The 17,538-nt window shown below is 40.4% G+C and overlaps 1 protein-coding gene across 2 annotated transcripts in view; it reads right to left on the reverse strand.

Moving 5' to 3' along the window:
- Window positions 1–2,120: 2,120 nt before the first annotated feature.
- The window catches only part of GOSR1 (golgi SNAP receptor complex member 1), a 41,657-nt gene continuing 26,239 nt past the window's right edge, over window positions 2,121–17,538 (reverse strand). For both annotated transcript variants that reach the window (XM_017731035.1, XM_017731034.1), the window contains exons 9-11: window positions 11,621–11,650; window positions 5,915–5,997; window positions 2,121–4,675 (exon numbers count right to left, since the gene is read on the reverse strand). In XM_017731035.1, the coding sequence (XP_017586524.1) occupies window positions 4,551–4,675; window positions 5,915–5,997; window positions 11,621–11,650 (238 nt within the window). In that variant the 3' untranslated portion in view covers window positions 2,121–4,550. The remainder of the gene's footprint in view (window positions 4,676–5,914; window positions 5,998–11,620; window positions 11,651–17,538) is intronic.

A 17,538-nucleotide genomic window follows, 5' to 3' on the forward strand; every position in this document is an offset into this window, starting at 1 on the left:
ATGTATCTCTGCTTTAAAGCAGAGTTTCCAGGCACAGCACGACAGCTCTGCGAGGAGGAATCCCTCTCTTCCCTCCCAGCCTCACGCACACAGACATGTATCACACTGCCAGGCAGCTCTGCTGGTTTGAGAATACAAATTTGGAGTGGCATTGAAAGATTTAGCATCAACTGCAAAGTACCAGGTACAGGTGGATCCTTCAGGCACGACACTGCCTGGCTGGAACACCTGAGGGAGGTGGACCAGACCACAGTGGTGCTGGAGAGCTACAGGGTAACAGAGCCCTGTCTGTCCTGAAGACAGAAATTCAGAGAAAGATTCTCCTTTTTAACACTTACCTCTAAAGAAAACCAGCCTTGTTCCACCTGGTGAAGAACAGCAGGAAAAAAAAGACCACAATTTAATCAGCCCCCTCCCAGACAGGAGATGAGTCCAGGACTGCACACACAGGCAGGAGGAACACATTCCATCAAACCATTTTAGGTCAGGAAATGCTCCATCACACCTGATATTTGATACAAAATGAGAATACACTGATCTGTGTGTTCAGGGACAATTCCAAAGTGATGAAATGAATCCTCTCTGCATATTCCCTGAAGTTTAGGTAAGCAATGATTGTCAAGGGGAGAAAGAACCAAGCACCTTGCTTAGAATTCTAATTTATTATTAAATTACATATCAAAGCCTTTTTATTTTTTAATACATACAGAGAATGCACAATAGGTGAGAACAAAAATAATTACAGTTACAATAGAAGTTTCAAGAATGTATATGAAAAGAAAAAAAAATCAGAAAGTGCAATCAGAAACTCATTTACAAGGTCTGGGATGTTTTGTGAGAAAGGGCTTTGTTTTGGGTGTAGCGTGTTTATTTAACTGCTTTCCTCACTCAGTGCCACACAGACCAACAGCTGCTTCTGTACTCAGAACTAAAACATCACCACTGGTTCAAATGTGCAGCGACAGGAGAGGTGCAGGGCACAGAGGAGACTCACAGATATCACCTAGGACATGGCTCAGTTTGTATCTCAGTGCAGTTTCCTGTCCTGCACATTTCATAATCCAATTTTGTTATAAGGAGTTTCAGAATCACTTCCTCCTTCAGCACTGACAGCTGTTACCTCTCCTTCCTGTCTCAAATGAAAGCTTTGGGACAAAACCAGTAAAAATAGGAAAAGGTTGTGCCTCAAGTGATCTTGGGAAACAAGCTGCTACATTTAGAGAGTTAAAACTCTCATTTAGTCATGACTAAATGAGCTGCACCATCAGGAGTGGTGGAGCAGCCTCGGCTCTCTGTGCAGCAGTTTTGGGAAAGCAGCACCTCAGGGGAAACAGCCCTGGAGAACAAGCTGTGAACAATTCATCTGACACTTTCATATCTCCTAAAAATCTACTTTTGCTCTTTCATTTTCAACATCCAGCAAGGAACTGACTCTTTGCACACTAACCTTAAGACCCCTCAATGAAAGGACTTCTAAAGTACAAATGAAAATTCTAGTTGATTACTCAGTGTCATGAATCCAGCAGGAGTTTACACCTCACTTTGATATGCAAAACTCCTGATATCAATACTGGTTAAGAAAAAAGTATTGCCCAGGAAGGGTAAACTCATCTTTCCAGCAGCAGAACAGTGCCTGGTCAAGGTCCTGGCACTGTCCTCAGGAGAAGCCACAGCTGTGGACACAGTTCTGGGTGTTGCCCACATGCCATTGCTCTGCTGCAGCAACCAGAGAATGAAGATCAGATAAACAGGTAAAAAATAGTCTAAAGAACAGGGATAAAAATATTCCCACCCGTGTGAAGTGTGGCATCAACGTTACCAACAGGATCCTTTGTGTTCCAGTGCCTGGCCAGGTTTGAAGAAGCTGCTTATCTGGTAGGAAGAATGAAGCAGAAGTTTAAAAAGTGTCTTTGTGTGTGTGTGAAATGTGCCCTGCAGAAATATCATGGGTTTTCCCCCTTCATTTCAGTGCTCAGCAATGATTTTCTTAGCACAGTTCTGTTTGGCTGAGTTAGGAAACTGCCACTTTGGCAGGAATTGCAGGAATGAGAATTCTTTAACCACATCTTTTTTCCTCAGTGCAGGAAGAACCACACAGAATGAAAAACTCAGAGAACACATTTAGCAACAGGAGACACACAAACCTGTATTTTGGGATTTGAGGCGGAATACTACAATCCATTGCGTTCATTTTCCAGTCCATTGTTCTGACCACAGCTCCAGGTTGTTGGAGATGAGTTATGAGGCCAATTCTCCTGATTTTGGAAGCCTTTCCCTGGGCCAGATGCAAACACACCCCTCCAGGGAGCACAGCACAACACTCACCCTGCCAAATGATGATGAAGGGAAAACTACAAGGATTATTAACTGTATTTTTCAACACAAAACTGACTCAAAACCAGCACAAACAAAAACCATGGAGGGGCTGCCAACACTGAAACCATTTCCAGTAAAGCTTTATCAGAGATAATTCAGCATATTTCCATTATTTTATACTAAAATAGATCAGTTCCTCCATAACATTTTCATAACATGAAAAATCAATTATGTTTACATATTTATTATAATCTACATTTTTTCCATAGCAGCTTTTTCACAATAAGATTAAATATATGCACCAAATAATCAGTTAAGTCCAATAAAAAAACTTGTTATAAGATTAAATAAATGAATTTATTTATGGTACTGTAGATCTTATATTGCCAACTATAGAGCAACCAAATCCTACAAATCCTAAACAGATGCACAAGTGCTGATCAGGATCCCTTAGGGTGGAGGAGGAATCAAAGAAAAGGCAACAGGGAGAAGAAGTTTGATCTCCCAACACACAGATCCATTAATAACCCTCCTTTATCCATCAAGCTTTTTCATAAGCCCCCTTAATAAACACTTCATCTCCAAATGGGAACGTTCCCAAATCAACCAAATAATCACCTTTTATTTAAAATACAAGCCCCACAGTTTTACATGTATTAATTCCAAATGCTTCCAAATCCCAATGGCAGGATGGCTGATTAGAAGCCTTTGTCGACTTTTTAACACAGGGTTATTAAGTCTGCAAAGAAGCCTTTAAATCCAGACATTTGGGTGTAACAGTGTGGGTTTGCACACTACACAGGCACAAGTCTCTACTCCCTCCAACTCACAGACACTATAAAATGAAGTAAAAACTTGTGCCCGTCCCGCTGGACTCTGTTCCAGAGGAGAACCTGGGGACTGTGTGACCTTTGTGGGTGATGGAATACATGGAATCTGTTAGGAGCACTGTAAGTGGATTGTGAAAAGAGTTAATCAAGTTCTTAGAAAGGTATTTCAGTGCCAAGGCTTGAATTTATTGGGTTATGATATGACAGATGGAAAAGTGCTGTGGAAAGAGCAGAAAATCCGTAATCTGGGAAGCTGCAGTATCAAAGCCACTGCAGATGTCAGCTTTATTTAGAGACAAACATAACAGTGTTCTTTTTGCTTGTCTGGACCAAAAAAAGGTGTTTTTTCCCCCCAGATAATGGTAAATAATACTTGTTTCACTATTCATACATTCAGCTCTTTGCTAGGAGGAGTTATGTCCAAAACCTTTGCTCACAGACACCTTTGCCTCAGCTATAACCATCATCATTTTCATTTCTAATGGACAGTTTAGATCATATCCTTCTTACTGCACTATCAGAATAACTTTACCTAAACTACAGTATAGACTCTGTAAACTGCTTATCGTGTCTTTATAAAGATCTTTATGATGCCAGCCAAAATGAAAGTATTTGCACCCAAAAGATTCCTTTAGGTGAACTCATGTTTGGTCACTTTTCAGACGACTGAACACTTGAGTAAACAGCTGCTGGGACACCGTGCTCCCTTTTTACACAGAGGGACTTTTGTCAGTCCCTTTAAAGCCACAAGAAATCTTATGATCTCCCTCAGAGGGTACTTTATTCATATTCTGTGCAAAAAGTGAACAGAAAACCCCCTCCTTTTTTTTTTTCTGTTAACTTCGAGGACTTTGTGTGAAGCACGGTTTTCACAGCACAAATTATGCAGAAATAACTAGAATCTCAACCAGGAGTTAAAAAGAATTACAGAACATGTATTTAGTAGTAAAGCAACCTGAAAGCTTAAAGCTGCAATATTCATCTCTCAGGGTGAAACTCAGTACTGGGCTGGGATTAGAGGGAAAAAGCCTTCCTACTGAGCTTCCACCCAAGCCAAACTTAATCCTTTCCCACTCCCCAGCACTGCTGAGCACTGGAACTGTTCCCCCAGTTCTGGTTAAACATCCCATGGGCACTTACCTTGCAGTGAGAAAGGGAATTAAAGACAAACAAATCCCACCAAATTTAACCCAAAGGAAGGTGAACGGCAGGGGAGGAGAAACACTGCAGCTTCAGCCCAAGCCCAGTGCCACAGTCTACCATCAGAAGCTCCAGACATCATGCTGACAGCCCCAGCCACGAGCAGGCTGTGGAAGTCTGACGCTTCCCCCACTCACTTTTCCTTGGCTGGGAGGAGGGAAGGTGGTGATGAGTTTTAGCAGAGTCCAGGGGGGGAAACATCCATCAATGGAAAGCGTACAGCAGCAGTAGGATGGTGCAGACGCCAATCACGCCGCCCAGAATGAGGGAATCCCGTCGTTTCCGGAGGTTGATCCTTTGGATCAGGCTGTTCACTGCTGGAAAACGGTCTTGGAGGGGTCTGAGTCAAGGTCATAGCAGCAAACAGGAATTCACTAAGCAGCCCCAAAGCCTGGATGGGGAAATGCCAACACTGCAACTACTCCCAAGCTGGGGAAGGCAGGAGCAGTAAAACCTGATGGATAGGGAGCAGGATTACGACTGCACTTCACTGCTTACAGACCAGCAGAGAAAAGGGAACAGCCCAGAGCTCACATTTACACAGAATTCACCACCTGATCACCCCAATTACCAGCATTTTAATCTCCAGTATGTGAGGCTTAGTTACTTTTACTAATTGTGTTTAAATGAGAATGAAAAAAAAATAAAAATGGGGCGGTTATAGAAAACATCTGTGGAATTTCTTCAGTGGGATCCTGTTCCTGGTGAAGGAAAATGCCAACCAAAGGCATTTGAGTGAGAAAATCCTGCAGGTTGCATGACCCACACGCTGTGCAAGCTCTGTAAAATCATGACGGTGTAAATCTATCTTTTAATGTACAAAATACAACTGCCAACAAGACCATCAGCTTCAGAGCTTCATGTCTTTGGAATCAGGAATCTTTTCAAGGCCAAAGCTTATTGAATTTTTTTGGTTGTTCTTGCCAATTGGTAAGAACTGTAATGAAATTTCTGGGTTACCAAGATGCATCTTTCCAGATGTCACGTGTCTGATCAAACAGTGCTGACGTTGTCCATTGACAGAAGGGAAGGAATAAGTGGGAAAACCACAAACCTGCCTGACTTGACAACGTGGCACAATCTTTAGCCCTGAGACAGAAAATGCACGGCAACCAACTAGCCAAAATCTTAATTAACATCTACAAGAGGACAAACAAGAGGACACTCAGGCCCTGACTACTCTTAGCTGCAAACCACAGCAAGCACTGATGAACACCAAGCTTCAGCTTTTTTGAGAGCAAAAAGCAGGACCTGAAATGAAATTATACTCTACAAACACATACAGCAGGGAAGGCCATAAAATTCAGATCTCTACCTGAAAATTAAATTCCGTTCATTTTTATGCAGTGCCCAAATTTGACCAAAACCAGCTTATTCCCCATATTTCCCATTAAGATGCTTCAGTCAGGTTACCAGGTAAGACTGATAAAAACCTGGCCTGTTTGTCACTGATGACAGGACAGGTTCTACAGCCACTGACACTGCTGATCTCCCAAATGAGAGAGTGAAAAATTGTACCATAACTCTTCTTCTGCACCAGCAGCACCAATTTTTAGGAAAAAGGATACTTGCCAAGGTATTCATCTTGCTATGTATTGACTTCAACATCCCTCTCTGCGAAGTCATATTTTCTTTCGTTGCCATGGCAATGCTGGGGAAAGAAAGAGGATCAAGTTGTTGGTGCTAAGAATAATCCACAGCTCACACAAGAGGAGAACAAGCAGGCAACGCTTCTTCAGAGGACAATGAATGGGGTGAGGCAACATGAATGAAACCACAATTTTTCCATTAATCTCTATCCTTCGCAGTTAAACGATTTCAGTTTTATGTAAGCTGTTAACAGTGGGAAACGCTGAGATTTCTTGAAACAGGCAGGGTTTGACTTTGCTCCTCCAGCCCCAATGAAAACTGGTATCACCCTATAAGCAACATAAGAATTATGCTCTTGTGGCTTAAGCTTTAAATTTAGAAGTTTGTTTCATCCCAAATGATGCTTCCATCACAGCACAGATAAAATCAGTTTCTGAGACCTGGTCCTAATTAAGAATATCCCCCGTGGTATATAAGTTTTCATTTTCTTTGTTTCTTTGGACTAATGCATGTCCAAGCTGTATTTTTTTATACAAATATAAAGAATACAATACAGGCGAACATAAAACAGAATTTCCCACTTCAAATTCAGTATGTTTTGGAGGTCAGGAAAAAAGCAACTCTGCTCTTGAAAACAAGATATTAAATGGAGATTACAAAGAATTGCTCAGTTGACAAGTTTGGGCTCTGAAGACACAGTGCCTGAGAAAGAAAAGTATGGCAAATGCTGCTCTCCTTGCTGGCATGTGTTTCAAAAACACATAAAGCAGGACATAAATACAACAAGGCTGCATAATAACTCAGAAAAGTCACCTCTGCTGCTGTTGACTTCATCTACAGGAATAACAATGATTAAAACAAGTTCTTGGACGAGTTTGTGAGCCTTAAATATGGAGGGGAAATGTTCTGGAGGAGTAAAAGTTAAGTGGAACCATACAACAGATAAATACAAGAAAAGGAAACTAAAGCTGTCATTTCAGAGATAGGATAATGTGAAATGCTGCTTTTAAGTGATACAAACATACAATTTTTCAATACAGGTATTTTAGTCCTCTAAAGTAAAAGGCAACAAACTCACAAAACCACTACAAGTTTGCTGTTAAGAAGAGAACTCAGGGAATTTTGAATTACTAAGAATCAAGTTAGAAAAAAAAAATATTTTCTATCTGGACACAGAAAGGTTCAGTAACCTGCAGATTCCAATCTCCCTCCCCCACACTGACTTATGTCCAGATGAGGTTTTAATAGAGTGTCTCTCAAAGCACTCCTGAATTAAGCCCCATACTTCTGTAAGATGCATCCAATGACTCATTAAAACATCCATTCATTTACAGAAGTGAAAACACAAGATGAGTGCCAATATATAAAGTGCTCCTGAGCCACCTCCAAAATGCCTCTAGAAATAATTATTCACAGAACACAAGGTTCCTGCTTTAACATCTGGGGAGTGAAACTGCCCATTTCATATAAAAAGGCAGGATGTAAAGGGTTAAGAGATTGAAACCACCTTCATTTCTTTTATCCAGTATTTTCAAGAATTTAGCTTGAAGGGCTGGGTTTTACTGGAGAACTCTGAAGGAAAAAAACTGGGTTAATTACCATTTTTAATATGATACGGTCTAGTAATGAAATGTAATTGTGATATTCATGAACAAGAGTTTAACTGGATTCCAGCTACTATTAAAAAATCAAAATTCAAGCAAAAAGCAATGTTGTTCATGTATAATTTGATTATTCAAACCTTGAGCTGGTTTAGATCTGTAAAGGAGATTATTAAATTTAAGAAGCAGAAGAAAACAGAGTTCCTGGGGACCAGTCCAGCACTTGATCTTGTATCTTGAGCACTGCAGCTTCCTCATATCATTCATCAGATGGTTTTGGTTTCATTCCCATCCCTGACATATGTTCATTGACTTGCTGTTGCCATTGCCTCACTGACAAATGCATATTTTAAAAAATTAATCACATTCTTCCCATTCACAATATTGGCCCCATTTAGTCACTCCCCACCACAACCTCCCCACATCACCACGACCTGGTTCTGATGTCCTGGAACTCGTGCGTGACGTTTACGATAAAAAGATGAAACGTTTCTTACTGGAATCGAGATGACCCCGATTTAACATTTCACTTGGAAACCAGCAGGAACTATGCTCAGTGCTGCACTGGCTGGAACTACCAGAGCTGGGTGTAAACCAAGTTTCTAAAACCAGATGGTATCTGGCCTGCTCTCTGTATTTAATATTAAAGCCCTGCTCAAGTACAACCCTCAGCATTGCTGCACTACTGGAGAGATCTCTCCTAGCTAAGTCCAAGGTCACAGCCATAAAACACCCACCTATCTCTTCCCCAGATCAGCAGGAGTATCTCAAACTCCTGTGCTTGGAGCCGTATTTCCCTCAAAATTTCTCCCACATTCCAAGTTTGCCCTTGATTGTTCAGCAGTGCCGTGGGTATGGGAGCGGCCAAATTTCCCTCCAAAGCAAACCTAACTGCTATTTGTACTTAGTTTGCTGTTTTCACTGGCATAAAAACCCCAGGGTAATAAATACTTCCAGGCATTATCCCAGTTGGACAAGTCTAACAGCAGAGATACACTTTTGAATGCTGCCTGACTTGGAAGCAAAGAGTTTTGACTGAAATGAATGTTTAAGCTGTTGCTATTTCACCCCACACTGCAGCCACATCCATCCAATGTCACCGAGGGAAATGTACCAAAAAATCAGCTCCTGGCTTCACCCATTGAGACACATCAGTCAAATCTACACTGCTGGAGAACTAAAACAAAACTCTAAAGAAAGAAATTGTTTTATTAAAAATCAAATAATTCACGTATTAGTGGAACTTCTGCTTCATTTTGCATGCCATGAATCATACTTGCTCATTGAAATTCATGACAAGGTCTATGATTAAGGGAATGGACTCTGTGACTGTGCATAGAATTGAAAGCTCTAGGTTTAAATTGGTAAAAATTCTGATTACATCACTCATTCTTTGTTTGGAGATACACTTCTATATTTGTATCTCTAAATATACACATATGTGCGTGTACCAATGTATACCTACACACAGAACCCTGCAAATTACTTTAAAGAGTATTGTTTCTTTTGATGAAGCCTTGGATGAAAACAGAAGAAACATTTCCCCAGAACTGCAAGTGATTTTGCCTGGACACTCTGGCAGGGTGTTGTGAAATGAGAGAACTCTCAAAACGTAGCTCATGCCTTTCCATTCTGAAAAGTCAACATTTAATGCAGCTGAGTTTTTCCCTTTTATTAAATCCTAATTGCTACCTAAAGAAATAGCCCGAATACATAAGGAGATGATTTTTTAAAAATTAAATCTATGGCTTTGGTCTGGCTTCAGTCCAATCTGTCAATACACAAACACTGACAGATCAGGCCTCAGAAACAGAGCTACAATAAAATCCTAAGAAACTTGTCACACAGTACAGGCAAAACTATAAAAAATATTCCAACTGAGCCAACATAAAAACACACGTTGTTGGAAAACAAGAAATAAATGGTTTGCTATTTTGGAGAAGTGATAATGTTTGAAAATGAAAACCTGAGAACTCCAAACATATTAAGCAAAATCTCTGCTTATATTTAAATCTGGCCAAGAGAAGTGAACGCTGTTCCAAAAGAACTGCAGTACAAAGTATCACATCCCACTCGCTTCTGGAGAGAAATATGCTGCAGTAAGAGCCCATGGCACGTAATTCATTTAAAAATTGATTAAAAGTTTAGTAATAACGACACATCTGGAGTGACAGCCCTGCTCACTGCTTTAGTTACTTAATCATTTCAGCTTAGGTGCCCATTTATTCCCTGGCACGGATGTTTGCTCCGTGGAGGACCATGCAGAGGAAGAGTCAGACTCCTCAGTTCTCTTCCTGACAGAAAATCAGAGCAAGGGGCTCACAATTAGTGGCTGTAGCTCGTTAACAAAAGCCTCTGCATGCACAAAAATATGCTTTCCAGTGTTTAGAATCACTACAAAGTAACAACCCCTAAGGAAATAAAAGTGTGAAGTGTGAAGGAAATAAAACGTGATTTCCTGACTTGCTTAATTAAAAAATGAGTAATGAACTGCAGCAGATGTAAACCTGGAAGACAGAGCAGTAGCCAGAATAAGCTAATTACATCTCAAGGAATCTGTCCTCAAACAGCTTCTCCTGCACAATTCCCTCTTTCATTTGGGTTACAATAGATAAAGCAATTGATCAGCTGGGTACACTTCCATCTGGTAAATTCACTTTGAAGGCAGCAGGATTTACCATCAATTAATGTCACACCCAAACACTCACCATTAGCGGGGACCACAAGAAAAAAGAGTTCAAGAAAAAATTCATCCTGGTTTCAACTGAGGCAGAATTTGACTCAGATAAAGATGGAATTATATTTCATACTCCATGTAGTTACTAAACCAGCCCTTTTTGTACCAAAAACCAGTAGAACATTTTTGGCAACAACTCAAGCAAGAATTTACTACAGATAACAAATGGTGCAAGGTTTGAGCTCTGAGCTCCTCTGATGACACAGAATCAAGAAGGCAGGCCAATGACATAATTACAAGTAATTACAAGTAATTTTGTAGGATATTAAGAGTAATAAATCACCATACGCTGTTTAATGCTCTCCTTACTTGGAATGGCAGCCAAGAAGAAATTTACCAAACGCTGAGCATTTCTGAGATGGAAAAATAGGGCTACAAGCATGTAGGCAATAAAGGAGAGGTTTTCAGTGAGGAAAGGACTAGAACCCCTGGGCTAAGTCTGACAAATATTTCTGCTGTGGTGAAACTGTAGCCACATTTTCAGGTATTATTGCACTGACCACTTCTGGTTCATCACTGCACATTGATGTGGTTTAACACATTGTTGCTCCATGTTAATTATCCTGAGCCCACTTGTGTGTACTTAAGCCAGCCAGCACTAATGGACACAGCCTTGCTGCAACTCTAATTACCCTTCGTACACCGTCTGAAAGCATATCTTGCTTTCTTTCTTCCTTTTTGTTTTAGTTTAGTTTTGTTTTAAAGCAATAATCTAAAATTTAAAACCATTAAATCAGGCATTATTATAATTTGAGTTACTGGTTTGCAAAAGGTTGGCTTGGGAAGGGCACAGATAATAGAAGTAATTTATGATGCTGCGGTTCTAAAATGCCTAAATTAGTAAGAGAAGGTACCACTCAAGTATTCAAACAATATAAAAACCCCAAAAGATAAATAAATATACAACAGCAATAACCTCTCAAGCAGTTGTGGTAAAAGCCCTTAGCTATATCAGCTGCACACTGGGTGCTGAATATTCTGAATACATTGAAAGATTATAGAAAATCAGGTTTTAGATGAGTGTCACTGTGAGAAGAAACATCTTGACTAGTGGAATAGCCCTCAACAGCTCAGCCTGAGATTCACTCTGCTCCAAAGGTGATTCATCTTTGAAGAGAAATCCAAATTTTTTAAGCTAGGGTGAATATAATATTTAAACAACATTTTATGTCAATATTGAACAGAAAAAAACCAAATCAAACCCACCAGCAATTCACAGTACTACTGCCAAGGAGCTGGAAACAATACAGTTATTGTATAAATATAGTGACTGATATATTTAGACACAATTTAATGGAAAGGCTGATTGTGTGGAAAATAATGAAAATTTTTACATTCATCCCTACCTTATTGTTTCTTCTATCAGTCGATCTGAGCTGAAAGCCAAAAGAAAAAAAAACAAGTTAAAAACAGTAACAAGCACTAAGTACTACTTTAGATCACTAATCAATGATCCCCATCATCATATTAATAAATTTGCCCTTAGAATGGTTTATTTCTGGATGTTGTCACATCTTGCTACTACATAGGTTTGGTTTATATAGACTTTGGAGAAGATGCACTGGAGTATCCTCTGGAGCAGCATTTCCTAAGTGTAGCAGCTGCTCAGGAGAACACATAAAGCACTGAGAAGACAGAAAAGGGGAATTGGCACTGTGATTTATGGAGGACTGTTTGGAAAGGAGTATTGGAGAAAGGAGTACCTAATTTTACTGCTTTTTAATCCTGCCCACCCCTTCAAAAAAGTCATTAATGATTAAAAAGCTGAGACGTGGGTCCACCTCAGAACCATGCTCAGGGTTAGCTCCCCAAACCATGGTTTATGCTGGCAAATTCCTTCTGTGGCAACACTAGCTGGATGAGAACTGAACTTAGGAGAACACAACACACACCACGTGTCAGAGAAAGCCCTGGCTGACATGTGCCCCCTGCCCTCCCTGCCACACATCGATCCAGTTTCTGTGCAGCATCCCTGGGAAAAGGGCAGCCTAAAGCACAGCACCAGAGAGGACATTTCATTTAAAAACCGGACACGCACCATTAAGGGGAGTAACAAGATCCTCACAATACTGCAGCTACTTCTCCTTTTCTGTACTCAACTTTCACACAGGGTTTTAATCACTGCTTTGCAGCCAGCTGTGAAATGCCAGGAAAACATCTCTTGTTACAGCAATCAATATCTCCAACGTAACCCTGACATGGAACAGGTCACTTCAGCATTCCCACTTCCCATAGTGCGGCTGCATCCCTACAACTGCTCTGTTCACCCCCACAGATTCATACAAATTCTTGGAGAGTAACTGCAAAAAAACGGAGTTTGCAGTTTGAGGAGGAAATCAACCTGACAGAAGAGTAGTTTTATGTTGTACTGGCTACTGCTTCCAGTATTAAATCCGAATTTATTGCTTCCACCGAAAGGGCACGGCCATCTCCATCTTCCGCCCTCCTCATTCCAAGTGTTTTGCCACTTGGGAAGGGAAGGTACCACCAGCCCCCGGCGCAGCACAGCTCTGCCTCTGACTCAGCCAGAGCTGCCTGATTTGGAACTTTTCTTCTTCCCACAGGAATTCTGGAGATCCCCCCACACCTCCAGCGGGAGGTGCGGCGAAGGAGCGCGCTGGGCAGCGAGCGCACGCGTGCGTAACCTGCTCGGGGAGGGGGAGAGGCAAACAGAATGACTTTATTTGCCTGTGAAGAGGAGTGAAAACACGAAGGTTGCTATTTCCTGGCTTGAAATATAGACACAGAACAGAGCACTAAAAATATTATGCTCAATTTTAAGCTGCCAGGGACTCAAGTGGGGCAGCAAACGGAGATACACTCTTCAAGATTCACATCAGTTGTGAGCACCTTGGTTTAAGCAAATAGAACCAGTTTTATTCACTGTGTGGTGTTTATTACACTGGCACAGAAGAGGAAAACACCGTAGCTGTGTACACTGAATGATGTGAGCAGTCTCACAGCATCTCCCAATGTCCCCAAGGCAGGCAGAACAGAAAAGCAATGCATTGAAGATTTCTGTAATCACTGAGTCTCCAAGATACACAATCCAGCTGAGAATGTGCCTTTCATAGATAGTCTCTAACAGACAAGTGTGTTATGTGGGCAGGGCATAATAAGAATAAACTGCAAAACCATTAGAAAACAGCCTGAAAAGCAAGAGCAGTGCACAAGAATGAATCATTTTAGAAAAGGTTCAATTTTTTTTTAAAATTTGTATCAATGAAAAAGTATTAAAAACCCTGCTGGAAACAGGTTACACTTCAAAAAATTCTGTGGAAGGAAGCATTACTGGAACAGCCCTATTGAAAAACCTACCTTAAAAAAATCATTACCAGCTCTTTGTCCATTTAACTGATGAAATTATAGAATTTTTATGTTGATGAACTGAAGATGACAGAGAAGCTGAACACTTTTACAGACCTCAAATGAACTAGGATGTCCTCCAAGGCTTTTAGAGCACCAAAATTAGGCTTGCCAGTTTGCAGCAGAGATACTCACTGCTTTTTATGTTAGAGAAAGCTGTAGTTGGGCAGTTTTATTACTTAGTCATAAACACGAAAAGTTATTTAAAATCTTCAGATTACATTACACTGCATTATTTTTATATGTGTATGTATGTTTATACACACACAAAAATAAACTCTGGAGATGTGGCCACCTGTACAATGATGACAGAAGGTAATAAAAATATATAAACCAGTAATAACCAGTTCTGAGCACCAACACACACAGGCATGAGCTGCAAATACCAACACAAGGCATCGATGTTTCTCAACTTATGTGGAGTCACCCCAAATATTTAAAAGGACGAGATGCAGGGGAATTTTCTTCAGAATGAAGATGTGTAGGTAAGGGCAGACTAAAGGAAGCACAGATTTATTAACACAACTTCCAGTGTGTTCTTCCCACCCCAAGAAGAACCAGCTCTTGAGAGGATTTGCAAACTCATCTCTCCTTGCAAGGTGAACAAACTCCACAGGAAAGGCCCATGACTTTCATTCCCTGACATTCTGATCAAGGCAGTCGGTGTGAGCAGGAACATTTCAGCGATTCTGATGTGCAGATTTGGATTGCTTGGCAAATACAGATTGTAAAGTTCACTCACAGTGACACCCAAACAGAAGCATCTGTTTCATTCATTTTACAGCTCATAATCATAAAAATAAGTCAGATTTAAGGAAGATCAAGAACACAAAGTACAACAGGGCCCAGAGACGCAAGGGAAGTTTGCAGATCTCTGACTATTAATAACCTGTTCTCCACAAATAGAAGCTGTTCTCACAATTAAAAATAATGTTCGTTTCAATCGTTTGCCAGAATAAAAAAGTAACATTGAACGAGGCAATTGTGCTTAACTTACACATTCAGAACACTACAAAAAGAGGCTCTTAAATCAAAATCTATTGACTTTGTTCTTCTGCTGTCCAAGCACAGACAACAGATCCAGTGGACATTTCCTCATGAATATCCAAGCAAAAGATGGTTCTGGGCATTATTAATCTGACTTGCCATCTGTTTCAATAAGCTCTGCATTTTCACCTGTCCAGACAGACAAAACCATTTAAAAATACTACAGGAAAGAAAGGCTGGAAGATGCTGAGGCAATCACCTCCTGCAAGGAATGGCACAAACCCAACAGCAGCAGCAGCCATGCATATGAAATAACCAGGCCCCCGTGCAACTGCTGTCTGCAGAAGATGCCACAGCTTGTCTTTTAAATATGCAGACAGGTAAATTAATCTGAAGGAGAAATTAAGTGAAATATGCCTCTAAGATAGAAAAGAGTCCTGCCCATCACATAAGGCTTTCACAACTAAAAGAAAGCGTTTTATGTTGTTTTTAAGGTAAATCTCTGTGTCTGTATTTAAACAAAATTCATTAATATAGATGAATACTTGGCCGAGGACTGGGTTTCTCCCATACCCGCAGATTTTGCTGCTGATACCCAAACCAAGCACTCATCAGAGGAACAAGGCAGAACAGTAAAACTCATCTGCACACAACTCATCTCACAACACGCTTTAAAGCCTTCAGATGAAATTAAGGGCAATATTATCACCTAGAATAATTTAAAAGGAATAGGGACAGCCCTGTAGAATAAACTAATATAGCACCTGATATATTTTCTTCCTTTCGTAAAGAATAACTACAGAAATAATAATTTTTACTTTGTTCTTTCTCTAACTGCAAGATAAATCACTAAGCCTCTGCTCTCTCAAACTGCCTCCAATAAATCTTTCATATTTTCACAGTCTTGGATCACCAGTGTGGTGACTGAAGCTCAGTGTGGAGCTTCCAGGAATGCAAATCCTGAAAAATATACTCTAATACAAATATACAGGTTATGATGAGGCAAATCTGACTTACACACTCAGTTATTTCCATCATTGTAATAACAGAATAATAATGAAAAAACCACTATGCACAAAAAAATGCAGCTCCAACTCATTTTTTCTGCTTGCCATCAACATTCCTTATAATATTAAAAATTCATAAGATCATTAAGCTCTTTAAAAACTTAAGTAGAAGAATTTAAAGCAGAACACTTTTTCTTTTTGCCCTGTGATAACAACATATTCCAGATTTTATAAGGCTTGTCCCAAGTTTGATTCAATTTAGTTCCAAAGTGGCTAAAAAAGACAAAAACTGGTGTAGAAGTCTATTCATTGACTAAGACCAATATATTTGACTATGAAGCACACATCTTCCACTTCCAGCATGAGAAAAGCTGGCTGGCCAAAAACAAAGACATGAGGCAGAATAGGCATTTTCAGGGATGAACAGTTTCCCCACAGAAACCACTCTGAAGGCAAAGAAAGGTTCAAATGCTGACCCAAACTGCTGCTCTCTTTTGTGGGTTTTCTTTGAGTGTTAATTCAAGCACAAATCTGGATGCTAAGGAAATGCAATTTTGTCACACTGTCTGTTGCAGAAGGCACCAATCAAACACAAAACCCAGCACAAACATGAGCATTCATCAATGTATAAATTTGCTCAACATCATCACACCTACAAACTCTGAACACCTAAGTAAGCTTATTTCTGCAGATTACTGTATAGGGGAGTCTGATGCTCAGAAATCACTTTCAATAAGAATGAGGAATAGCTGCAAAATTGGAGAAGAAAAAAGCGCAATACCATGTTGCTTTTAATCAATGCAAGCAAGTTGTTAAATCTAGAATGAAAGGCAGTGGAACAAAATCCATTGCTCTAGGCAAGAGTAAACCAACATTGTCTGGTGCTGAATTTCTTTCCAGATGGAAAGAAACCGTACATGAGGAAAAGAAAATACACAGAAGGCATCCCTTTCACTGCAGGGAAGAATCTGCCAAAGGATTTCCAGTAAAATAATCTGGTGAAACCTACTCCCTCCAACTGCAATCCTGGAACAAAATTCAGCTATAAATTCGACCTCTAGCTACATCACTAAGTAAATACCTCAACAGCTCATCAATTCCAGCAACTTGGATTTTAGATACACTAAGAAAAGCACTTTGTTTGCAGCCAACACCTGTAAACACAACTACATGTGCAACATAACCAATAAAAAGATTAGTAGTTCTAACTCAGTTTAAAGGAGACAAACAAGTACCAAGGGATTTTCTCCCTTTGCAGGGAGATCTCTGAGAGCAGGGATCCACCTTCACAGGTCTGAGAACACCAACAGCTGTTTCTCCTGGATTTCCAAAGGGTATAGCCTGCACCTCCACTGAACTGCACAGAGTTGTCTGGGAATTATCAACAGAGTGGAAGAGGAGCTGGCCAAGAAAGCTCTTTGGCATGCAGACGACTGGGAAAGTGCCTGAGAGCCCCAAGAGGGTGAGCAGCAGCAATACTTCTTCCTTTAAAGCAAATCTATAAGGGAATAAGAGCCTTCTCAATAAGCTGCAGCATTCAGTTTACCCAAAGAACGAAGGTAAAAACTTAAAAAATGAGAACAGCTCCTACTGTCTACATGAAGTGCAGCAGCTGGTTGAGCACATACCCAGTGCCAGGATGGCACCACATAATGAGGCCTCAATTAATGCTTGGGAAAGTTCCTGGAGAGATTGACCCTCCCATATAATTGCTCCATCTCACCCATAGGAACGAAGTGAAATGAACTGAGGAGGGCAGGCCTTACTGTAAGTCATTATCAGCAACCACAACTGTCAGAACAATTCCAGTAACTTCCTAATGGACTCTATCGGCATTTCCTCAAATTTTACATCTGCACGCACTGCCAGCAGTCAGTGGCACAGCTGCCTGCGTTATTCCTGCT

The sequence above is a fragment of the Corvus brachyrhynchos genome, unplaced genomic scaffold (genome assembly GCF_000691975.1).
Source record: "Corvus brachyrhynchos isolate BGI_N302 unplaced genomic scaffold, ASM69197v1 scaffold283, whole genome shotgun sequence".
In the NCBI taxonomy this organism is placed as follows: Eukaryota; Metazoa; Chordata; class Aves; order Passeriformes; family Corvidae; genus Corvus; species Corvus brachyrhynchos.